This window comes from Triticum aestivum, chromosome 2A, assembly GCF_018294505.1.
Source record: "Triticum aestivum cultivar Chinese Spring chromosome 2A, IWGSC CS RefSeq v2.1, whole genome shotgun sequence".
NCBI classification, from domain to species: domain Eukaryota; kingdom Viridiplantae; phylum Streptophyta; class Magnoliopsida; order Poales; family Poaceae; genus Triticum; species Triticum aestivum.
The window spans coordinates 58,833,814-58,856,878 of record NC_057797.1 but is presented as its reverse complement, the minus strand read 5'-3'; the positions used below and the strand labels follow the sequence as shown (position 1 = coordinate 58,856,878).

Sequence of the window (23,065 nt, the reverse complement as noted above, 5' to 3'; positions counted from 1 at the left end):
CGACAAACATGCACTAGTTGCATAAGGTGGCTGGCGGGTGTCTGTCTCTCCCACTTTAGTCGGATCGGATTCGATGAAAAGGGTCCTTATGAAGGGTAAATAGCAATTGGCATATCACGTTGTGGTTCATGCGTAGGTAAGAAACGTTCTTGCTAGAAACCCATAGCAGCCACGTAAAACATGCAAACAACAATTAGAGGACGTCTAACTTGTTTTTGCAGGGTATGCTATGTGATGTGATATGGCCAAAAGGATGTGATGAATGATATATGTGATGTATGAGATTGATCATGTTCTTGTAATAGGAATCACGACTTGCATGTCGATGAGTATGACAACCGGCAGGAGCCATAGGAGTTGTCTTTATTTATTTGTGACCTGCGTGTCAACTTAAACGTCATGTAATTACTTTACTTTATTGCTAACCGTTAGCCATAGTAGTAGAAGTAATAGTTGGCGAGGCAACTTCATGAAGACACGATGATGGAGATCATGATGATGGAGATCATGGTGTCATGCCGGTGACGATGATGATCATGGAGCCCCGAAGATGGAGATCAAAAGGAGCAAAGTGATGATGGCCATATCATGTCACTATTTGATTGCATGTGATGTTTATCATGTTTATACATCTTATTTGCTTAGAACGACGGTAGTAAATAAGATGATCCCTTACAACAATTTCAAGAAGTGTTCTCCCCTAACTGTGCACCGTTGCGACAGTTCGCTGTTTCAAAACATCACGTGATGATCGGGTGTTTTATTCAGACGTTCAAATACAACGGGTGTTGACGAGCCTAGCATGTACAGACATGGCCTCGGAACACACGCGAAACACTTAGGGTTAACTTGACGAGCCTAGCATGTACAGACATGGCCTCGGAACACGGAGACCGAAAGGTCGAACATGAGTCGTATAGAAGATACGATCAACATGAAGATGTTCACCGATGATGACTAGTCCGTCTCACGTGATGATCGGACACGGCCTAGTTTGACTCGGATCATGTAATCACTTAGATGACTAGAGGGATGTCTATCTGAGTGGGAGTTCATAAGATGAACTTAATTATCCTGAACATAGTCAAAAGGTTTTTGCAAATTATGTCGTAGCTCACGCTATAGTTCTACTGTTTAGATATGTTCCTAGAGAAAAATTAGTTGAAAGTTGATAGTAGCAATTATGCGGACTAGGTCCGTAAACTGAGGATTGTCCTCATTGCTTCATAGAAGGCTTATGTCCTTAATGCACCGCTCAGTGTGCTGAACCTCGAACGTTGTCTGTGGTTGTTGCGAACATCTGACATACACGTTTTGATAACTACGTGATAGTTCAGTTAAACGGTTTAGAGTTGAGGCACCAAAGACGTTTTTGAAACATCGCGAAACATATGAGATGTTTTGAGGGCTGAAATTGGGATTTCAGGCTCGTGCCCATGTCAAGAGGTATAAGACCTCCGATGACTTTCTTAACCTGCAAACTAAGGAGAAAAGCTCAATTGTTGAGCTTGTGCTCAGATTGTCTGAGTACAACAATCATTTGAATCGAGTGGGAGTTGATCTTCCAGATAAGACAGTGATGGTTCTCCAAAGTCATTGCCACCAAGCTGTTAGAGCTTCGTGATGAACTATAACATATCAGGGATAGATATGATGATCCTTGAGGTATTCGCGATGTTTGACACCGCGAAAGTAGAAATCAAGAAGGAGCATCAATTGTTGATGGTTGGTGAAACCACTAGTTTCAAGAAGGGCAAGGGCAAGAAGGGATACTTCATGAAACGGCAAATCAGCTGCTGCTCTAGTGAAGAAACCCAAGGTAAAACCCAAACCCGAGACTAAGTGCTTCTGTAATAAGGGGAACAACCACTAGAGCAGAATTACCCTAGATACTTGGTAGATAAGAAGGCTGGCAAGGTCGATAGAAGTATATTGGATATACATTGTGTTAATGTGTACTTTGCTAGTACTCCTAGTAGCACCAGGGTATTAGATACCGGTTCGGTTGCTAAGTGTTAGTAACTCGAAACAAAAGGCTACGGAATAAACGGAGACTAGCTAAAGGTGAGCTGACGATATGTGTTGGAAGTTTTTCCAAGCTTGATATGATCAAGCATCGCACGCTCCCTCTACCAAAGAGATTGGTGTTAAACCTAAATAATTGTTATTTGGTGTTTGCGTTGAGCATAGACATGATTGGATTACGTCTATCGCAATACGGTTATTCATTTAAGGAGAATAATGGTTACTCTGTTTATTTGAATAATACCTTCAATGGTCTTACACCTAAAATGAATGGTTTATTAAATCTCGATCGTAGTGATACACATGTTCATGCCAAAAGATAGTAATGATAGTACCACCTACTTGTGGCACTGCCACGTAAGTCATATCGGTATAAAACGCATGAAGAAGCTCCATATTGATGGATCTTTGGGCTCACTCGTTTTTGAAAAGTTTGAGACATGCGAACCATGTCTATTGGTGTATATGCATGAAGAAACTCCATGCAAATGGACCGTTTTGACTCACTTGATTTTGAATCACTTGGGACATGCAAATCATACCACATGGGCAAGATGACTGAAAAGCCTCGTTTTCAGTAAGATGGAACAAGATAGCAACTTGTTGGAAGTAACACATTTTGATGTGTGCAGTCCAATGAGTGCTGAGGCATGCAGTGAATATCGTTATGTTCTTACTTCACAGATGATTCGAGTAGATGTTGAGTATATTTACTTGATGAATCACGAGTCTGAATTATTGAAAGGTTCAAGTAATTTCAGTGTGAAGTTGAAAGATCGTCGTGACAAGAGGATAAAAGATCTATGATATGATCATAGAGATGAATATCTGAATCACGAGTTTGGCACAGAATTAAGACATTGTGGAAATTGTTTCACAACTGATACAGCCTGGAACACCATAGTGTGATGGTGTGTCCGAACATCATAGTTGCACCCTATTGGATATGGTGCATACCATGATGTCTCTTATCGAATTACCACTATCGTTCATGGGTTAGGCATTAGAGACAACCACATTCACTTTAAATAGGGCACCACGTAATTCCGTTGAGATGACACCGTATGAATTATGGTTTAGAGAAACCTAAGTTGTCGTTTCTTAAAGTTTGGGGCTGCGACGCTTATGTGAAAAAGTTTCAGGTTGATAAGCTCGAACCCAAAGCGGATAAAATGCATCTTCATAGGACACCCAAAACAGTTGGGTATACCTCCTGTCTCAGATCCGAAAGCAATAAGGGATTGTTTCTAGAATCGGGTCCTTTCTCGAGGAAAAGTTTCTCTCGAAAGATTGAGTGGGAGGATGGTGGAGACTTGATGAGGTTATTGAACCGTCACTTCAACAAGTGTGTAGCAGGGCACAGGAAGTTGTTCCTGTGGCACCTACACCAATTGAAGTGGAAGCTTATGATAGTGATCATGAAACTTCGGATCAAGTCACTACCAAACCTCGTGGGATGACAAGGATGCGTACTACTTCAGAGTGGTACGTAATCCTGTCTTGGAAGTCATGTTGCTAGACAACAATGAACCTACGAGCTATGGAGAAGCGATGGTGGGCCCGGATTCCGATAAATGGCTCAAGGCCATAAAACCCGAGAGAGGATCCATGTATGAAAACAAAGTGTAGACTTTGGAAGAACTACTTGATGGTCGTAAGGCTGTTAGGTACATATGGATTTTGAAAGGAAGACAGACAATGATGGTAAGTGTCACCATTGAGAAAGCTCGACTTGTCGTTAAGATGTTTTTCGACAAGTTCAAGGAGTTGACTACGATGAGACTTTCTCACTCGTAGCGATGCTAAGAGTCTGTTGGAATTATATTAGCAATTACTGCATTATTTATGAAATCTTGCAGATAGGATGTCAAAACATTGTTTCCTCGACGATTCTTGAGGAAAGGTTGTATGTGATACAACCGGAAGGTTTTGTCTATCCTGAAATATGCTAATAAGTATGCAAAGCTCCAGCAATCCTTCTGAGGACTGGAGTGAGCATCTCGGAGTTGGAATGTATGCTTTGATGATGATCAAAGATTTTGGGTGTATACAAAGTTTATGAGAAACTTGTATTTCCAAAGAAGTGAGTGGGAGCACTATAGAATTTCTGATGAGTATATGTTGTTGACATATTAATGATCAGAAATGACGTAGAATTTCTGGAAAGCATATAGGGTTATTTGGAAAGTGTTTTCAATGGAAAACCTGGATTAAGCTACTTGAACATTGAGCATCAAGATCTATAAGGATAGATCAAAACGCTTAATAGTACTTTCAAATGAGCACATGCCTTGACGTGATCTTGAAGGTGTTCAAGATGGATCAGTCAAAGAAGGAGTTCTTGCCTGAGTTGTAAGGTATGAAGTTAAGACTTAAAGCTCGACCATGGCAGAATAGAGAGAAAGGAACGAAGGTCGTCCCCTATGCTTAAGACATAGGCTCTACAGTATGCTATGCTGTGTACCGCACCTGAAGTGTGCTTTACCATGAGTCAGTCAAGGGGTACAAGAGTGATCCAAGAATGGATCACAGGACAGCGGTCAAAGTTATCCTTAGTAACTAGTGGACTAAGGAATTTTCTCAATTATGGAGGTGGTAAAAGAGTTCGTCGTAAAGGGTTACGTCGATGCAAGCTTAACACCTATCCGGATAGCTCTGAGTAGAGATACCGGATACGTATAATGGAGCAACAATTTAGAATAGCTCCAAGTAGAACAGTTATTTGGAATAGCTCCAAATAGAACGTGGTAGCTGCATCTAGGAGATGACATAGAGATTTGTAAAGCACACACGGATCTGAAAGGTTCAGACCCGTTGACTATAACCTCTCTCACAAGCATAACATGATCAAACCCAGAACTCATCGAGTGTTAATCACATGGTAAATGTGAACTAGATTATTGACTCTAGTAAACTCTTTGGGTGTTAGTCACATGGGGATGTGACCTTGAGTGTTAATCACATATCGATGTGAACTAGATTATTGACTCTAGTGCAAGTGGGAGACTGTTGGAAATATGCCCTAGAGGCAATAATAAATTGATTATTATTATATTTCCTTGTTCATGATAATCGTTTATTATCCATGCTAGAATTGTATTGATAGGAAACTCAGATACATGTGTGGATACATAGACAACACCATGTCCCTAGTAAGCCTCTAGTTGACTAGCTCGTTAATCAATAGATGGTTACGGTTTCCTGACCATGGACATTGGATGTCGTTGATAACGGGATCACATCATTAGGAGAATGATGTGATGGACAAGACCCAATCCTAAGCCTAGCACAAGATCATGTAGTTCGTATGCTAAAGCTTTTCTAATGTCAAGTATCATTTCCTTAGACCATGAGATTGTGCAACTCCCGGATACCGTAGGAGTGCTTTGGGTGTGCCAAACGTCACAACGTAACTGGGTGGCTATAAAGGTACACTACGGGTATCTCTGAAAGTGTCTGTTGGGTTGGCACGAATCGAGATTGGGATTTTGTCACTCCGTGTAAACGGAGAGGTATCTCTGGGCCCACTCGGTAGGACATCATCATAATGTGCACAATGTGACCAAGGGGTTGATCACGGGATGATGTGTTACGGAACGAGTAAAGAGACTTGCCGGTAACGAGATTGAACAAGGTATCGGTATACCGACGATCGAATCTCGGGCAAGTACCATACCGCTAGACAAAGGGAATTGTATACGGGATTGATTGAGTCCTTGACATCGTGGTTCATCCGATGAGATCATCGTGGAACATGTGGGAGCCAACATGGGTATCCAGATCCCGCTGTTGGTTATTGACCGGAGAACATCTCGGTCATGACTACATGTCTCCCGAACCCGTAGGGTCTACACACTTAAGGTTCGATGACGCTAGGGTTATAAAGGAAGTTTGTATGTGGTTACCGAATGTTGTTCGGAGTCCCGGATGAGATCCCGGACGTCACGAGGAGTTCCGGAATGGTCCGGAGGTAAAGATTTATATATAGGAAGTCCTGTTTCGGCCATCGGGACAAGTTTCGGGGTCATCGGTATTGTACCGGGACCACCGGAAGGGTCCCGGGGGCCCACCGGGTGGGGCCACCTGCCCCGGGGGGCCACATGGGCTGTAGGGGGTGCGCCTTGGCCTACATGGGCCAAGGGCACCAGCCCCTAGAGGCCCATGCGCCAAGATATAGGAAAAAGGGGAGAGTCCTAAAGGGGGAAGGCACCTCCGAGGTGCCTTGGGGAGGATGGACTCCTCCCCCCCTCCTTAGCCGCACCCCTTCCTTGGAGGAAGGGGCAAGGCTGCGCCTCCCCCCTCTCCCCTGCCCCTATATATAGTGGAGGGGAGGGAGGGCATCCATACCTGAGCCCTTGGCGCCTCCCTCCCTCCCGTGACACCTCCTCCTCTCCCGTAGGTGCTTGGCGAAGCCCTGCAGGATTGCCACGCTCCTCCATCACCACCACGCCGTTGTGCTGCTGCTGGATGGAGTCTTCCTCAACCTCTCCCTCTCTCCTTGCTGGATCAAGGCGTGGGAGACATCGTCGAGCTGTACGTGTGTTGAACGCGGAGGTGCCGTCCGTTCGGCACTAGGATCATCGGTGATCTGAATCACGACGAGTACGACTCCATCAACCCCGTTCACTTGAACGCTTCCGCTTAGCGATCTACAAGGGTATGTAGATGCACTCTCCTTCTACTCGTTGCTGGTCTCTCCATAGATAGATCTTGGTGTTACGTAGGAAAAATTTTGAATTTCTGCTACGTTCCCCAACAACACCAAGGTGTGGTCACCGTCTAGGAGGTGGCCTCTGTTGACGGGAGGTTTGTCCTCAACTTCGCCGCTGAGGGTGATCGACGGTTCGTGCTAAAGGCGCATCCATGGCACTATAAGCGGGATGGTCTCGTCTTCGCTGAGTTCGACGGCAAGGGCGACCCGACCGAGATCAACCTGGGTGTAATGGCCATCTGGGTCCAGGTACACGGCCTCCCTTTTGAGCTCAAGACCATAAGCATGGGTTCGTCTTTTGGAGATCAAATTGGGGAGGTGCTAGAGGTTTCACACCGCAACCATGTCATTGTGGAAAATTTTCTGTGTGTGCGGGTGGAAGTTTTATTGCACGAACCTCTAAAGAGTATAGTTGAGTTTATTCCTTTGGGTAGCTCGAAAGTAGTCAAATATGATGTACGGTATGAAAAACTACCTTTGTATTGTGAGTGTTGTGGGATCGTAGGCCATACATCTGAGAGATTTTGTAATATTCCTAGTGATAAGAGAGTGCCTACCTTCCCTAAAAATCTTAGCGTAGAAGCTTGCTGGAAAGGACAAGGTGTAAGTAGAAGAGTTCTTAATGTTGGGGGATCTTCCCGTGGAGAGAAGGTTCCGATTACCGGCATCGACATCAACAAGGCCGTCAAGACTATGGACGTCATCAAGGTGGCTTCGGCCGTGAGAGAACTCACTGTCTCTGAGAAAGAGGCTGCGGTCCCTGCCTCTTCAGCAACCATGGCGACGAAGGAGTTTGCAGGCGCTGAACCGGGCCAGGAGGGCCAGGCGAAGGCGCTGGGGAAACATGCCAGTCTCGGCCAGGAGGGCCGGGAGCTGGCGATGCTCAAGAACCCCTGCGGGGGATTGCCTTTTGGCCAGGAGGGCCAATTGCCGCTGCATGTGGCCCTGACCAGCGAGCCGCCTTGTGTGCCTAGTTCGGTACAGCAGTATTCGGTGGCTCGGGCAAGCCAGGAGATGGGGGCGGCCATCATGGGCCACTCGACTGATACTGAAACGGGGAAGCTTCTATTCCAACCTGGAATACTTGAAGCACTTTCAGGTGCACTTGCTGCAAGACTTGCGGCGGCTGGGAGTGAGACAGCAACAGATATTGCCAATTTCAAATTTAGCACTGTGAAAACTCACACGCAGGGCCACCCTAGAAAGAGTGAGAAAAAAGGTAACAAGAAAGGGGGAAGTAAGCGATCTGAGAACGCCCGCACGCAAGTCCTAGGCAAAAAAGGAGCATTTTTCCTGATGTACGCCCGACGGGTAGTGATCTAGAGTTCTCTTTCGAGAAATTGTTGGATAGTTATGAGCGTATATTATACGGGGACATTACCGGCCCCTCAAAACGAGTGTGTACAGGTCGAGTTGAAGCGGTGCAGAACATGGATGGTGTGGTCACACATGTTGCAAAGAAACTGATGAGGAGGAGGAGGAGTATGTTCCACAAGGGGTGGAGTTTGTTGGAGAAGAGAAAGGTGAAAATGGCGCATTGGCGGCCTTTGAGGAGGAGGTCCGTCGGGCCAAATGAAAATCTTAGGATGGAACTGCCGTGGCATGCTCTCCAACACGGCAGTTCGCGAGCTCCTAGAACTACACGGGCATATAAAGGCAGATTTAGTTTTTCTTTCAGAGTCTCATTTGAATAAATGTAAAGCTGATGAGCTACGCCGTGTCTTAAGCTTTGATTCTATGTTTGTAGTGGAGAGTGATGGTCGGGCCGGTGGCCTTGTTATGTTTTATTATGAGTCGAATAAAATTGAGTTAAACTATGTCTCGCCTTATTTTATTGATGTTTTATTTATGACTGAAAATATTGTGCAATGGCGATTCACGGGCTTCTATGGCCGTCCGAACTGGAATGAACGCAGCTTATCCTGGGATGATATTCGCAATCTTCACAGTAAGGGGGGCCATCGTTGGGTAATTTTGGGGGATTTTAATGAAATATTATATTCTTCGGAAAAAGAGGGCGGTAATGCGAGACCAAATGATATGATGAGGGAGTTCCGTGAATGCCTTATGGATTGTGGGCTAGAGGACTTAGGTTACACTAGCGACCTTTTTACTTGGAGCAGAGGTGATATTCGAGAGCGTCTTGATCGTGCAGTATGTAATATTGGGTGGGCACTCAAATTCCCTCGTGCAAAGGTGATTAATGAAGAACATGTTCATTCTGACCATCGCCCCCTGGTGCTCGATACGAATTATCTAGACGAGAATGTTTTCAAGCAACCAGTGGGACGTGCAAAACAATTTGAAGCTAGGTGGTTACAGGAAGACACTATTAATGAAATCATTAAGGCATCTTGGGAGAAAGCAAAGTTAGCCGGTATTGGGCCTTCTCTTGCGGATCGAACGAGAGCCGTGCATGCTGATCTTCACGATTGGGATCGTGAATTTTTAAAGGGCCCGAAGCGGAGAATTAAGAAATTGAAAAAAGAGTTAGAGAGACTATGATGCGGCCCGACGAATGCTGAGTCTCGTTGCCGACAGAAGGAGATAATTGTGGTTATTGAAAACCTCTTAGACCAGGAGGAAATTTTCTGGCTACAAAGAGGTCATGCAAACTGGTTGATGCACGGGGACCGTAACACATCTTTCTTCCATAACGCAGCTACGGCTAGGAAGAAGAGAAATAATATCAAGAAGTTATTGGATGACTTGGGGGTCTGGAGAGAGGATAAGGAGCTACAGGATCACATCACTGGTTATTTCGCAAAACTCTTCACATCGGAAATTCAATGTCCAAGCCAAGAGGTCTTGTCCCTTGTTTGTCGAAGAGTTTCTTCTGAAATGAACAATACTCTTCTCGCCCCTTATAATGTTGAAGACGTTCGTAAGGCTTTGTTCGATATTGGGGATCTAAAAGCCCCCGGGCCGGATGGGCTCCATGCTATCTTCTATAAAAGATTTTGGCCCAGGTTAGGGGACAACCTAATTGAGGAGGTTTTGCAAGCGATCAATACATGCACTATTCCAGCTGGTTGGAACAATACATCGATTGTGATGATCGCAAAGGTTAATTCACCAGAAAATGTAACCCAATTTAAGCCGATCAGCTTATGTAATGTGGTATATAAAATCATTGCAAAAATGGTGGCCTCTAGCTTGAAGATTCTCCTGCCAGATATTATTAGCCCAACTCAAAGTACCTTTGTACCTGGCAGATTGATAACAGATAATATTTTAGTAGCCTATGAGTGTTTCCACACAATCAAGAACAAAAGAGAAGGTAAAGAAGGCATCTGCGCGATAAAACTGGATATGCACAAAGCTTATAATAGAGTTGAGTGGTCTTTTTAGAAGGAAATTATGTTGAGATTGGGTTTTCGACAAGAATGGGTGAACTTTATTATGCAATGTGTCTCAACAGTTGAGTACAGGGTTAGGATAAATGGAGAGGAAAGTGAGAGTTTCAAGCCCACAAGGGGGTTGAGACAGGGAGACCCGTTGTCGCCATACCTTTTCTTGTTATGTACTGAGGGTCTGAATGCTTTACTCACACACGCAGAGGAAATTGGAACTATATCAAGTGTAAAAGTCTGTAGAGATGCCCCACCTATCATAAATCTCCTATTTGCAGATGATTCTTTGATTCTTATGAAAGCAAACCAACGCAATGCAGAAGCTCTAAAAGCAGCGCTTGATCTATACTGTAAGGCATCAGAACAATTGGTAAGCGTTGAAAAATCCAGCATTTTCTTTAGCCCCAATGCGAAGGTGGAGATTAGAGCACAATTATGTACAACACTGAATATAATGACGGAGGCTCTTACTGATAAATATTTGGGCCTGCCAGCAAATGTGGGGATGGATAAAATAGACTGTTTCCAATTTTTGATTGAACAAATTATTAAGAAAATCAGTGGCTGGAAGGAGAAATTGTTGTCCACCGGGGGGGGGGGAAGGAAATCCAGCTCAAGGCTGTGATCCAAGCCATACCCACCTATGAAATGTCGGTCTTTAAAATTCGTAAAAAAAATTGTAAAGGAATCATTGACCGATAGCGTATTTCTGGTGGGGAGACGAGGAGAACCAAAAAAGGATGCATTGGATGTCGTGGTAGAAAATGTGTGTTCCTAAAAATCAAGGAGGCATGGGATTTCGTGATATTCATTGTTTCAACTTGGCGTTGCTCGCTAAACAAGCGTGGCGTCTTCTGGATAACCTGATTCTTTGTGTGCTTCTATCTTAAGGGCAAAGTACTACCCTGATGGTGACTTGATGAATGCTAAACAAAGGAAAGGCTCTTCTTTTACATGGTAGAGTATTATGGCAGGCATCCTTACCCTGAAAAGAGGCTATATCTGGCGAGTGGGGAACGGACAAAAAATAAATATTTGGGAAGATGCTTGGATCCCAAACTGTGCTAATAGGAGAATTGTAACGCCGAAGGGGGGACATCTGTTAACCAAGGTAGGTGATCTCATTGATCCTGTGTCCAATAATTGGGATGAAGAACTCATCAAACAAACTATGTGGCCCATCGATATACAACTGATTCTTTCAATTCCACTCTCGCAATATGATATGCCAGATTTTATTGCTTGGAGCTATACAAAAAATGGATTGTTCTCGGTTCGGTCAGCATATTCCATCGAGTGGGAAAATCAGTATGGTAACAAATTAAAATACTCCAATAGAATGGGGCGAACCACAGTTAACCCTATTTGGAGTAAGATATGGAAGTTATCTTGCCCGGCAAAAGTGAAAATTTTTATATGGCGTACGCTTCATGGAACTCTCCCATGTCGGGTTACACTTGCTAATAGACATATGAAGGTTTCACCCACTTGCCCCACTTGCTCAGAGGGCTTAGAAGATACAAAACATATGTTTTTCCGTTGTAGGAAAGCAAAGGAGGTTTGGAAAAGGCTAGGGATAATTGATATAATCGATAAAGCGTGCGAGGTAGACCATGCTGGAGAGGCGGTGTTGGAGTACTTACTACTTCTCCCGGACCAAGAATTGAGGATGATAGGTCACCACAATGTGCGTGAGATGATTGCTGTCTCAACATGGTATTTATGGTGGGAAAGACGAAAGTTAGTGCATAAGGAGACAACCCAAAATGCCTTGCAGATTTTAATGGGTGGTTTAGCACTTACCACAAACTTTGTTAATGCTTCATAGCCCAAGGCTACCATTAAGAAGGAAGGATGGTCCTGTCCCCCTAGAGATTTCGTGAAACTTAATGTTTATGCTTCTTTTGACCATGATATGCTTAGGGGAACGATGGGGGCGGTCCCGAGAGACGACAAAGGCAGGTTTATTGCTGGAGGGAATGTGAAGATCGATTACTGTTCACACACGAACACGTCACCGTGTACCCTCGACGTCGGGGGTGATGCACCGTAGCTCGCGTCGAAGGAGATCCGACCGGCAGCGCGATACGCAAGACAGCCGGCAGATGCTTTTGTAGACCCGAAGCCCCGCTTGCCCGAGAGGGACCCCGTCAGGGCTCGCGGCGGCTATGGGCTTCTCCAGGTCGATTCGCTCGCCCCTAGAGCCTCGTGGATTCACAGCCCTCCAGCATGAAGAACTAGCGAAGAACGAGAAAAAAGATACAAGGGAGAGATAAAAAGTAGATGAACACGAATAAGTAGTAGATGTGTTTGTTCGATTGGTGTTGTTCAATCGGCCATCACCCCCAACATATATAAGAGGCGGCTGGACTTCCCATACAAACAAAGGATTCATCTAGGCTTTCCTTACAAAAAATTACATCAATTCACGTCCTAGAGTCCTAATTCTATTCCAACTCGGACTCAGTCTGAATCTGGCCCAACTTCTGTCTTCCTCCTTGCGCGGGCCGCCGAGCTTGCATATGACCTTCGATCAAGACGGCCCAAATATGAAACTTGTGCGCCTCGATGAGACGAACAATTCTTATGTTGAACACTTTTCCAAATAAGAACATCTTGAATATTCTACGAAGCCATCTTTAATATCCAGTCGGACTCGGTCATGTAACGGACTGGATTGTCTGAGTCTCGTAGTGAACTTACAGGCCGTATACTATCTCAGATGATAATGACTCCAAATCCAAAGTTCACCGTTTTGACGATGCGCACAACTTCCGTGTTGATCACTTTTCCATCCGAAGTCATCTGGATTACCTTTCGGGCACATCTTCAGTTTCACTCGGACCCGAGCTCATCCACTCGGATATTAGAGTTTTTCGTCCGACTGGACCTTTTCACTCGGATGTTAGAGTCTTTCACTCGGAAGACAATCTTTCACTCGGATGACTATAATTTCACTCGAAGACAATCTTTCACTCGGATGACTATATTTCACTCGGAAGGCAATATCTTACTCGAACGTCAAGTTTTCATTCCGACGGTAATCTTTTCACTCAGAATAACTTCACTCGGATGATAATTTCACTCGGATTACTATATTTTCACTCGGAAGCCAATTTTTTACTCGATCGATAAGTTTTCACTCGACCTTTTACTCGATCGGTAGGTTTTCACTCGGATGGTAAACTTTTCACAAAGATTTCCCGACTGAAAACACAGCCTGATCTTGATTTGCCTCTCCAGGTTGCATACGATCTCGGATTGAGACAAATTTGATATGAAAAACGATCGGCTCGACGAGACAAAACTTTTTCGTGTTGAAGGTTTTTCGATTCAAGGCCCCCTTGATGGCCGAATTACTCGCGCAACCTATCAGACAAGTGTCTGGCACCTCGCGCCATATTTCCGTTGAGGTTCGGTCTGCAGTGTATTGCCTCTAACTTTTGCATATGAACTCGGATTGAGATGATTTATATATCAAAATCGATTGGCTCGACGAGACGAAGACAATTCCATAAGAGTGCTCCTTCATCCGAGGTCATCTTGAAGACGTGATTGGCCAAAAACCACTCGAAACATTGAATTATGACACTCGGAGTATAGTTTCGGTCCGTAAGATAAGGTCGAATGAATATAACCGAAACATCAAAGTTGTTCCACTCGGCGACGTGAATATTTTCATGCTGAAAACCTGTTCACTCGAGACCATCTTCATTGCAATCTATATCTTGCCAAAATCAGGTGTCAACAATTACTGCGCAGATGTGCTGATGGCGGAAGCTCTTGCTCTCAAGTTTGGTTTAACTCTGGCGCAAAGGGCGGGATGTAATCTCCTTATTATTAACTCAGATAACCTGGAGGTAATTTATACTATGCAGGATGGAGGACAATCAGCGGGCGCGGCAGCAGCAATCTTCGACGATTGTTTTCATTACGCTTGTGATTTTAGTATTACTAGATTCGAACGTTGTAATAGAGAAGCAAATAAAGTAGCTCATGAGCTTGCTAAATTAGCTAGATTTTCTTTGACTTCTGTCTGGTTTGAGGAACCTGTAGATGAGATTGTAATAATCCTCATGAACGATGTACTTCTTATATCTAATGAATAAAGTCTTCGTATTTTTCAAAAAAAAGGTGGCAACTCCGAGGTCTACAAATCTGTGAGCTAACATTTCTCGTTTATTTATTATTTTTAACATGTACTATTAGTTCGTTGTAGCATAATCGAATGTGAGGGCATGTCCAAAGAAGACCGTCAAAGCTCCAGTGTACGTCTGGATTATGGTGTTCGGATCACTTGTGTCAACTTTTGTCATCCAATAAAAACCCCTATCTATCCGCGAAGTGGCCTGGACATCCCTTTTTTGGCAAATCGAAACTAACTATGGGGGATCTAAGCAGGAGTCCACGCATGCAATTGACCAACAAAAAGCCCTCACGTGGTCCTCCTCTTATTTCTCTCTCTTCATATGCATGGTTCGCATGTCCTCTCTCTCCCCCCAACCGGATACCATACCAAAATATCCCAGCACATGCATAGTCCCCCTTTACTCTCTTTCCTTCCAACCAGACTAATTTATGAATACATTAGATGCCTCCCTTCTGCATTATGTCCATGGACCATAACAGGACATGAAAATGAACATTTGTGACGTCCGTTTACTGGTCAGCATTGAAGATGCCCTGATACAGTACCATGCATATACATTGCAGCGAGTTGGAACTGGATGCTAACTGAAGACAACAAATAAAAACTTTCATCTGTAGTATATCTCGTGTGAGTGACATACAACAACAATTACCACAAAGACGTTCTCTTGTATATTTATTTTCCCAAATAATGAAGGAATAAGAATGTGTTTAGTACTGTAGCCTCAGGACTGCTATGACATCATATGGAACAGTTCATCGTTGCTTCACGCCCTAATTCTGTAGCAAGATTACTTCAAGACTGCCGTGATATTATATTGAACGGCTTTAAGATGCTCAAGACTGCTTCAAGATTGCCGCATCTAATAAGACTGCCGATGATGGACACCAGTTTTGCTACGTGTAAATGTCTCACTGATGAAAAAAAAAAACCGATGCCACAAGGCGTGCCTATACTTCTAGTTGGGCCATGAATCCAGATAAAACAACCGAGACCTCATAATTTCGGCCCTCCTTGGCCCATTCCCCACCAATGATTTGGCATAAGCTTTGCCACTGCCGCCATGGTTGTCATTGGCCGTCGCCGGCATGAAGTAGTTGGAGGCTAGAGCTCTGGATCTGCTGCTGCGTGCGTCGGCCGCTCTGTCTTGATGACCAGATCGCCCATGTCGGGCTAAGCGGTAGAGTGGCACGGGAGGTGGAGCTTGAAGTGCCAGTGAAATCGTCGGTGTCAGGCGGAGAGTACGTGAGTTGAGCATGGGCCGATATGGCCTTGAGCAGGCGAGGAGCGCGAACGGGTCGAAGCTCTCCAAACCCCCGACCGACCGTCAGCATGCGATCAGTAGTAGTAGGTGGACATGCCGTTGTTTAATTATTTTTTACTACTGACTATCTCTGTCTTGATTTATTTTGGTCCTTTCATATTTTGTGCCCAACTTTGGCTGTGGATCTGACCAACAAAATATATGTTGTATGTCACAAAACTTATACTGTCCTGATTTATTTTTTATTAGTTAAATCAAAGGTCAAAGTTTCACCTAAAATACAAGCACTAATACGGAGTAAACCTAAACGGAGATAGTACAATGTACTAGAAGTACGAGAGGCGCACGCTCCAATTAATCGCGAGGTATAGATTTGATTAGTGTTCCTTTTTATGCTCGCGCTCGTGCAAATGGATTCGATGACGACAGCCATGCATGCACAAGAAACGGTTTGATTCCAGCGCGACCGCACAAGAAACGGTTCCCCTTGATTCTCGGTTCATTTAAACCAATCAGGTACGTACGCTCCCGATTCAAAAAGAAAAAAATTCACGTACTACCCCCGCATCGGCCGTCTTATGGACATTGTATGCTCGTCCGGTGAACATTATATGTTTGGCTTTAAAATTTGTCCACAAAAAAAGTATATTTCTATCTTTTAAATGCACTTTAAAGTAGGAAAAAATGTTTCTCTCATCATACGGTAACCAAGACCAATAACATTTTTTACATGGTCTTTTTAATTTCTACATGCACTTAGCTCATTGGGGTTGAATAATTAAAGAGGAGAGAAATGATGGCTTGCACATTGCCAATGCATTGCTTACTCCACTCCATAATTTGTCCTAAAATTTCTATATGTACACTTTTCACCGGACAGAGGAAGTATATATAAGTAGTTGGCTACAAAAAATTACTACTTTATTATTACATGACCCACCTTACACTTATAAAAAAAATTACAGCCCATGTTACAACAGGCTGCCCGATTCTCTTCTCTCTCCTTCAACTCAACAAAAATATACTACCTCTGTTTCATAATATAAGCCATTTTTTGCAATTCAATTTCTACTACAAAAACATTTTATAATATGGGACAGAGGAAGTAATATGTAAAGTCGTATAGGCCGTCTATGTCATCCTATTATACTTGCTCTAAGAAGGACCCACCTATGACAAACCAAATTCAACCAGAGAAAACGGTAGGCTCAAGGCTTGATTACCAGAGCAAAATACAAGAACAATGCTATTCTTACGTAACAATTCTATGAAAATCTTACGCGCTAGTAGAAACCATGGACAGTTAAGTGGTGTTTGGTTCTCTAGTCTTAGGACTTTTTCTAGTCCCCCATGTTTGTTTCCAAAGATTAAAAAGTCCCTAGTCCCTTCCTAAAGATTATTAAATGACCATGTTGCCCCTAGTATATAGAAAAATAACAATCAAACAACACCATGGGGTGGCGGGCCAATGGGTGCATGGAGGGGCATTGTTGGAAAAGTCCCAAAAAGACTCTCCTTGAGAGTTTTCTTCATTTAGTCCCAAATGCCTAGTTTAGTCCCTAAAAAGTCCCTCCTGTTTGGTAAAAAACTCTCTAAGAGGAACTTTTTCTAGTCCCTACACAAAAAAGTCCCTGAAAACAAACACCCCCTTAGTCTCACGTTCAGCTCCAAGCAGTTATTATCCCTCTCACAATATGTAATTTCTTGTGAAATGTGTATGTAAGAACAGGATTTCTGAGAATACAATGTTGTTACAGCATGAAGTTTGCACATAAAATTTCTTAAGAAAAATCTTCAACACGGTTAGCTTTTTTTCCGGATGGAAATAGCTAGACTTTGAAATCGACACAAACACGAACATTTTGTTAATGCACTCAAACGGCTTCACTCGATTGTTCTATACTCCAACACTAGGGGCGGAACAACAGCAAGTTTAAATGGGTGTGGCCCCCTCCGTCTAAAAGAAAATAAGTTAGGCGTGAAATCAAATTTTGCCGTATGACAAAATAATATTGGGCTTCGCTACAGGCTGGGCCGCCCAACAGGCCTCTACTGTCCTATAGGTTGTGCGTTCGAAACATCCCGACCACTTATGGCTGTATTCCTTAAAAAAGTTATTGCTATATTTTTGGAACAAAAAATAAAAAGGGCAGAGAAATCAAACCGGCAACATCCACGCAGAAAACACATGGAACTACCACAGATCGCATGTTTGAACCACCGGGCCACTACTTTTAGAACCATTTAACAAACGGGTAGAGAAATCGAGACTCCTATAATTTTGAAACCATTGCATAAACACGCACGGAAATTGTACTTGTGACCTCTACAAGAAATGGGACGGAACTACTATGCACCTTGGCTCCGTGACTGGGCGCTTCAAAGTCTTTAAATAGTATTTCGGTATAGTTTGCTTGGTAAACACATTTTCCGTCGGGAATTGGGATACAAACACATAACAGGACGATATTGTCATGTAACCAAGACCCCTGAATCAACCATGGCATGTATAATTAAGAACAATAGAATAAATAGAACATTCAAAAGGGGAATAGTTCAGCTCCATCATCTCTCGGTATAGTTTGGTTGGTAAACACATTTGCCATCGGGGATTGGGAAACAAACACGATTAAATGACGGTGCTGTCATGTAATCAAGACCCCTGAATCAACCATGGCATGTATTATTAAGAACAATAGAATAAACAGAACATTCAAAAGGGGGATAGTTCACCTCCATCATCTCTCGGTATCGTTTTCTTGGTAAACACATTTGCCGCCGGGGATTGGGAAACAAACACGATTACAGGATGGTACTATCATTTAACCAAGACCCCTGAATCAACCATGGCATGTATTATTAAGAACAATAGAATAAATAGAACATTCAGAAGGGGAATAGTTCAGCTCCATCAATACACAATAAGTTTTATCAACTAACTCGATCCTTAATCGAAGTTAATGAAGCAACTAATCAATCGAAGAGGTAGCTCCAACCAAATAACCATCTATATATAGCTACCAGCAAATTGAGACGCTCTAGTCCGGGTCATAGATGGATGGATTCATTAGTCTCATCACATCTTCCACATGTAGTTTGGGCTCTGCTGCTGCGGCGCCGGTGGCTCCATCTTGCGGGTCCGATGCTCCATGTCCAGCTCAACCGGCAGGGCCGCGCTGGAGGTGGAGCTGGAAGCGCCGGCGAAGTCTATGGCGCCTGACGGATAGTCCATGAGCATCGGCGGGTCGGCATTGCCGAGCAGGCCAGCGTTGTTGAGCAAGTCATCACTGTTGAGCAACTCATCGAGGAAGGCGAACGGGTCCTCCTCCTCCATGTCCGCGTCGGCCGCCGGCGCCATCTGGGGTGCATTCTGCGCGGCCAATTCTTTGTTGAACAGCCGGCAAACAGCCCAATCGTCCTGCACGCACGCAACGGACAGGTTGAGAAAGCAACACGAGGAGAATAAGAAATAAGAAACAAATCCCGAGCATGACATGTGATGTGAGCGCGTGGTCCAGCAACATCTCTAGATGCTCTAGCGGTTGAATCGATCGACTTGTCTGGAGACAGAGACGGAAAAACAAAATAGATTCTTGCGTACCTTGGCGGAGCGGGGTAGGCGATGGGGCAGCTCGCCCTCGAGGCGGTACTCGTGCATCACCCACGACGTCTTTTGGCCGCCGGGGGCGCGGCCGCGGTAGAAGACGAGCGTCTTCTTCATGCCGACGAGGACGGCGTCCAGTCCTGTGCCGCGGAAGATCTCCTTGTCCTTACCCGTCGCCTTCCAGTAGCCGCTCTTCGTCGCCCGGTTGGTGCGCGTCCCCGTCGGGTACTTCCGATCCTTGTGCACAAAAAAGAACCACTCCGTCTCGCCCGCGCCCATCTTCGCCTTTTCTGCAGAACAAACTGGCCATGAGCGCTCTGCCTCATGCCTGCAAATTATTGACAAGTAGTACTACACTTACTCGGGAGATCCCACGGCTCGGTGTTGTTGAGGTTGACGTAGGCGACCATGAGGCAGGAGAAGTCGGGGTTGCGGATCTTGGGGGTGAGGTAGTGCGTGACCACCTCCTCGTCGGTGGGGTGGAACCGGAACCCTGGAGGAAGCGCCAGCCACGGCTCCTCCCCCCGCAGATGCATCACCGCCGTCACGTCCGACATCGCTGCGGCCTCACGGATCTACCAGCTTACCTTTGCTACGTTGTGGAAAAACCAGAGGCTGGGGAGATGTGAAGAGGTGTTTTGACTGAACGTTTTTGGGTTTAGAAGAGCGGCGGGGTGGGTCTGGTTTATATAGCATCCGCAATGCTGTGCGAGGGAAGCCTCACTTATTTACTGCACTCCATACTTTAGGTACTAATTAATGGCTATTGATTCTTTTTAATGCTTTGTACTAGTAATTGCAAGGCATGTCCTAATGAGTCGCTCATTATAGCATCCTGGATAACTATTGTCATATGAAGTGTTAATAGGTTAATAACATAATATTAAATTGCGGATCAAATTGACGCAATCGGGGCGATATTTCCGTTCGAAAACCGCCCCGCAATTTGAGTGCTGTTGTGAACCGCCAGAGATAGCGCCGAAATCGCTGAAGATAGCGCAATATTAGCCTAAAGGTTCGTGCCAATTAATGTAGGGCTGCCGATAAATCCTTTATCTTCCGTGATTTTAATCGTTGGTTGCTAATGATAGTACTACTTCTAGATAACCCCTGTGCAATAACGCAGTGTTAATCTGCTAATGGTGCAGTCCTCTTTTTTTTCTCAAACAAGTATTTCAGTGCTACTAATTCTTTCCTTTTTTTTAGTATTACTACCAGACGCAGATTTTCAGAGCACTTGCACCCAGGCCCTGCTATCCTGACTCTCCAATATCGTTTTAAAATCTATGCAAGACAACTAACTTCGTATATGAAATTTTCTCTTTTTCGTTTCTTTCATATAGAACATGTTTTGAACTTCAAACTTTGCAGCGCAACAAAACTTACTAACTAGAATGTGAGATAAAACTTTCAGAATTTTTCGTCCAACATAAATAGTAAAAGAAGTATTTTTTAATCAAATAAGAACTTATTTTGTATATTTATGTTGGACAAAAAAATCTAATTTTTTATCCTAGATTCTAGCTAGAAAGCTTTACTGTTCTGCAAAGGTTTCAACTTGAAGACATGTTTTATGTAAGAGAAATAAAAAAGATAAATGTATTTGCATGGATCTTGATGCGAAGAATGGATGGCTAGATAAGAGGAGCCTGGGTGCAGGTGCTCTAAAATATATTTTCGTATTACTACCTATGTATGAAAATATAAATCGTTTGTGCAGTTCAAACGTCTTATATTTTGATATGGAGAGAGTACTTCACTAGCTAATTCTATTTCGCAAACGACACACGAACATAGACACATACCGATAGGACCCTCCTTGGAGGCTCATTCTTGGAGGTGTATACAGGCTCGAGGGACCAGTGGACGACATATTCGGTGAAGAGGTGCTTTATCCTAAACATTGATGACGACGGATCTCGATGGCGTGGTGCCCTGGAGATTAGGCATCTGATGTGCGAAGACGGACTCGCGCAGGAGGGTGACGCTGTCTGTCGTCGTGGTGGCGTCGCCGGCAACTAGACCGGACAAGATAGATGCATCACTACAGTTCTGAAGATGGATTGGTGGTAGTTGGCGGCGGTGGCCTCTGAGTATGCGACGGACCGGTGGGTGCCCCATACCCGGCAGGTGGCTTGGTTAGGGCCTCAGGTTTTAGATGTTAGATTTGGCTGCAATGTCTGTTTGGTATTAGGCCCAGACTATTAGGAACCCTTTATCAACTGGATAGGAGTAGCGACAGATATTGCGCAGACGGTGCATTCAGTCTTACTGTTGTATTACTTTATAAGATCTTTTGTGGATAATTAATAAAGTGGATGTATACATCATCCAGATGCAGAAACCGGAGTTCTTCCTTCTTTAATAAAAATACCGATAGGTGTTACTCGCTCAGATCCTTGTATACATGTTGCGGCAATTAATTCACAGATCCTTGTATACATGTTGCGGCAATTAATTCACAGATCCTTGTATACATGTTGCGGCAATTAATTCACATCGGAGGGAGCAGTGATTATATACACGCCAAAAAAATTCAACGGCAGAGCTAGTTAGGTGGTTAGAAGTGATGATATGATGACTCTACATAGTACTTCCTCCATTTTAAAATATAGTGCGTTCGCGCTTTCTGAGGTTGAATTTTAATCATAAATTTAACAAATAAGGCCGACTGTGGCGGGAGAAAAAGTTACATAATTAAAATCTTCTTTCGAATACGAATTCACTGATATAATTTTTGCTCCCGCCACAATCGGTCTTGATAATTAAATTTACGGTCAAAATTGAAGCACAGGGATAGAGCAAGCACTATATTGTGAAATGGAGGGAGTAGCACGTTCTAGTACACGTCAGTTTCCTGCTGTTTTTATGTCTGACCAAGAAAAAGAGCCGCCAATGATTCGTTTCTACAGTTGCCATGAAAGATACCAGTAACAACGAGGATGCGGAGTTTCTGAGCCCGAACTCAAACCAGCTTGGATGAACAATAAAATCCAAAAAAATAAAAACTAATTAAAGAAAAACTAATTTTTGATTCAGACATTAACAAAATGTTTACGTGCTCACAAAATGTCATCTTGAAATCATATTTTTCTTAAGTCATGGCAAAAAACAAAATGGATTCTTCAAAAATGTTATTTTCAAAAGTATTTTGGAGTGTTGATTTTGTTTTTTTGCCACGACTTTCACAAATGTCTTTTCAACATGAAATTTTGTGAGCACGTAAATTTTTTGTCAATGTTTGCACCGAAAAAATTCAGATTTTTCTGAATGTTTTTTTACTTTTTTGGATTTTACTGTCCGTCCCGAGCTCAGATGAGCGAAGATGACTTTGGTAACAACGAGCGTTAATGTCTAGTCAATTTCTAGCGATGCAAATTTCAGAGAAACGGTCGACGGGTAGATCGGCGCTGCAAATATGAAAAGGATAATCCTGCTGACGGACACGGTATACACTTATTTATGTACGCAGCGACTAAAACTTGAGTACATTAAATGCACTTGGATTTCCCTCACAAAAAAAAGAAGCAAATTGGCTAATGCGCGTACGCTGCCGTAGTTGGTCCAATCACAACCTACAGGAGTGTTAGCAAAAAATATATAGGGAATTAATTCAGCAAATTATGTCATGAGCGGCGGCGCTTACGGCATCGTTCCTTTCTTGAAGGTGCCGCTTTGGGAACCTTAGAGTTGGGTGGCGCTTGTGGGTGGTGGGCGACCGCGGTGGTGCGGCCCTATCCTAGCATGGATTTGCGTGCTTGGAGATGGACTCGCGTATGTGGAGGCAGTGGCGGAGCTAGACGAAAGTCACTGGGGGGGCGAAACGAAAATCATCAGTATTTGGGGGGGCCAAATGTTAAAAAACTTCTAATTTATGTCTCCCTAAAAAAATTTCTTCAGAAATTGAGCCAAGGCTGGGGGGGGGGGGGGCAGCAGCCCCCCTGGCCCCAACATAGCT

The 23,065-nt window shown here is 43.9% G+C and overlaps 1 protein-coding gene across 1 annotated transcript; it reads right to left on the bottom strand.

Moving 5' to 3' along the window:
* Positions 1 to 18,380: 18,380 nt before the first annotated feature.
* Positions 18,381 to 19,742, bottom strand: LOC123184699 (NAC domain-containing protein 46-like). Its single transcript, XM_044596777.1, has 3 exons — positions 19,469 to 19,742; positions 19,105 to 19,397; positions 18,381 to 18,921 (listed from the first exon to the last, which is right to left on the bottom strand). Exons 1-3 carry the CDS (start codon positions 19,662 to 19,664, stop codon positions 18,580 to 18,582), a joined length of 831 nt encoding a protein of 276 aa, XP_044452712.1. The 5' UTR covers positions 19,665 to 19,742; the 3' UTR covers positions 18,381 to 18,579.
* Between the last annotated feature and the right edge of the window lie 3,323 nt (positions 19,743 to 23,065).

Excerpts from the sequence above, each read along its gene's own strand:
- LOC123184699 (XM_044596777.1), bottom strand. The coding sequence starts at position 19,664 with ATGTCGGACGTGACGGCGGTGATGCATCTGCGGGGGGAGGAGCCGTGG. Across the intron at positions 19,398-19,468 it reads CGAGCCGTGGGATCTCCCGA|AAAAGGCGAAGATGGGCGCG; the intron begins GTAAGTGTAGTA and ends TTTGTTCTGCAG. Across the intron at positions 18,922-19,104 it reads GCCTACCCCGCTCCGCCAAG|GACGATTGGGCTGTTTGCCG; the intron begins GTACGCAAGAAT and ends GCGTGCGTGCAG.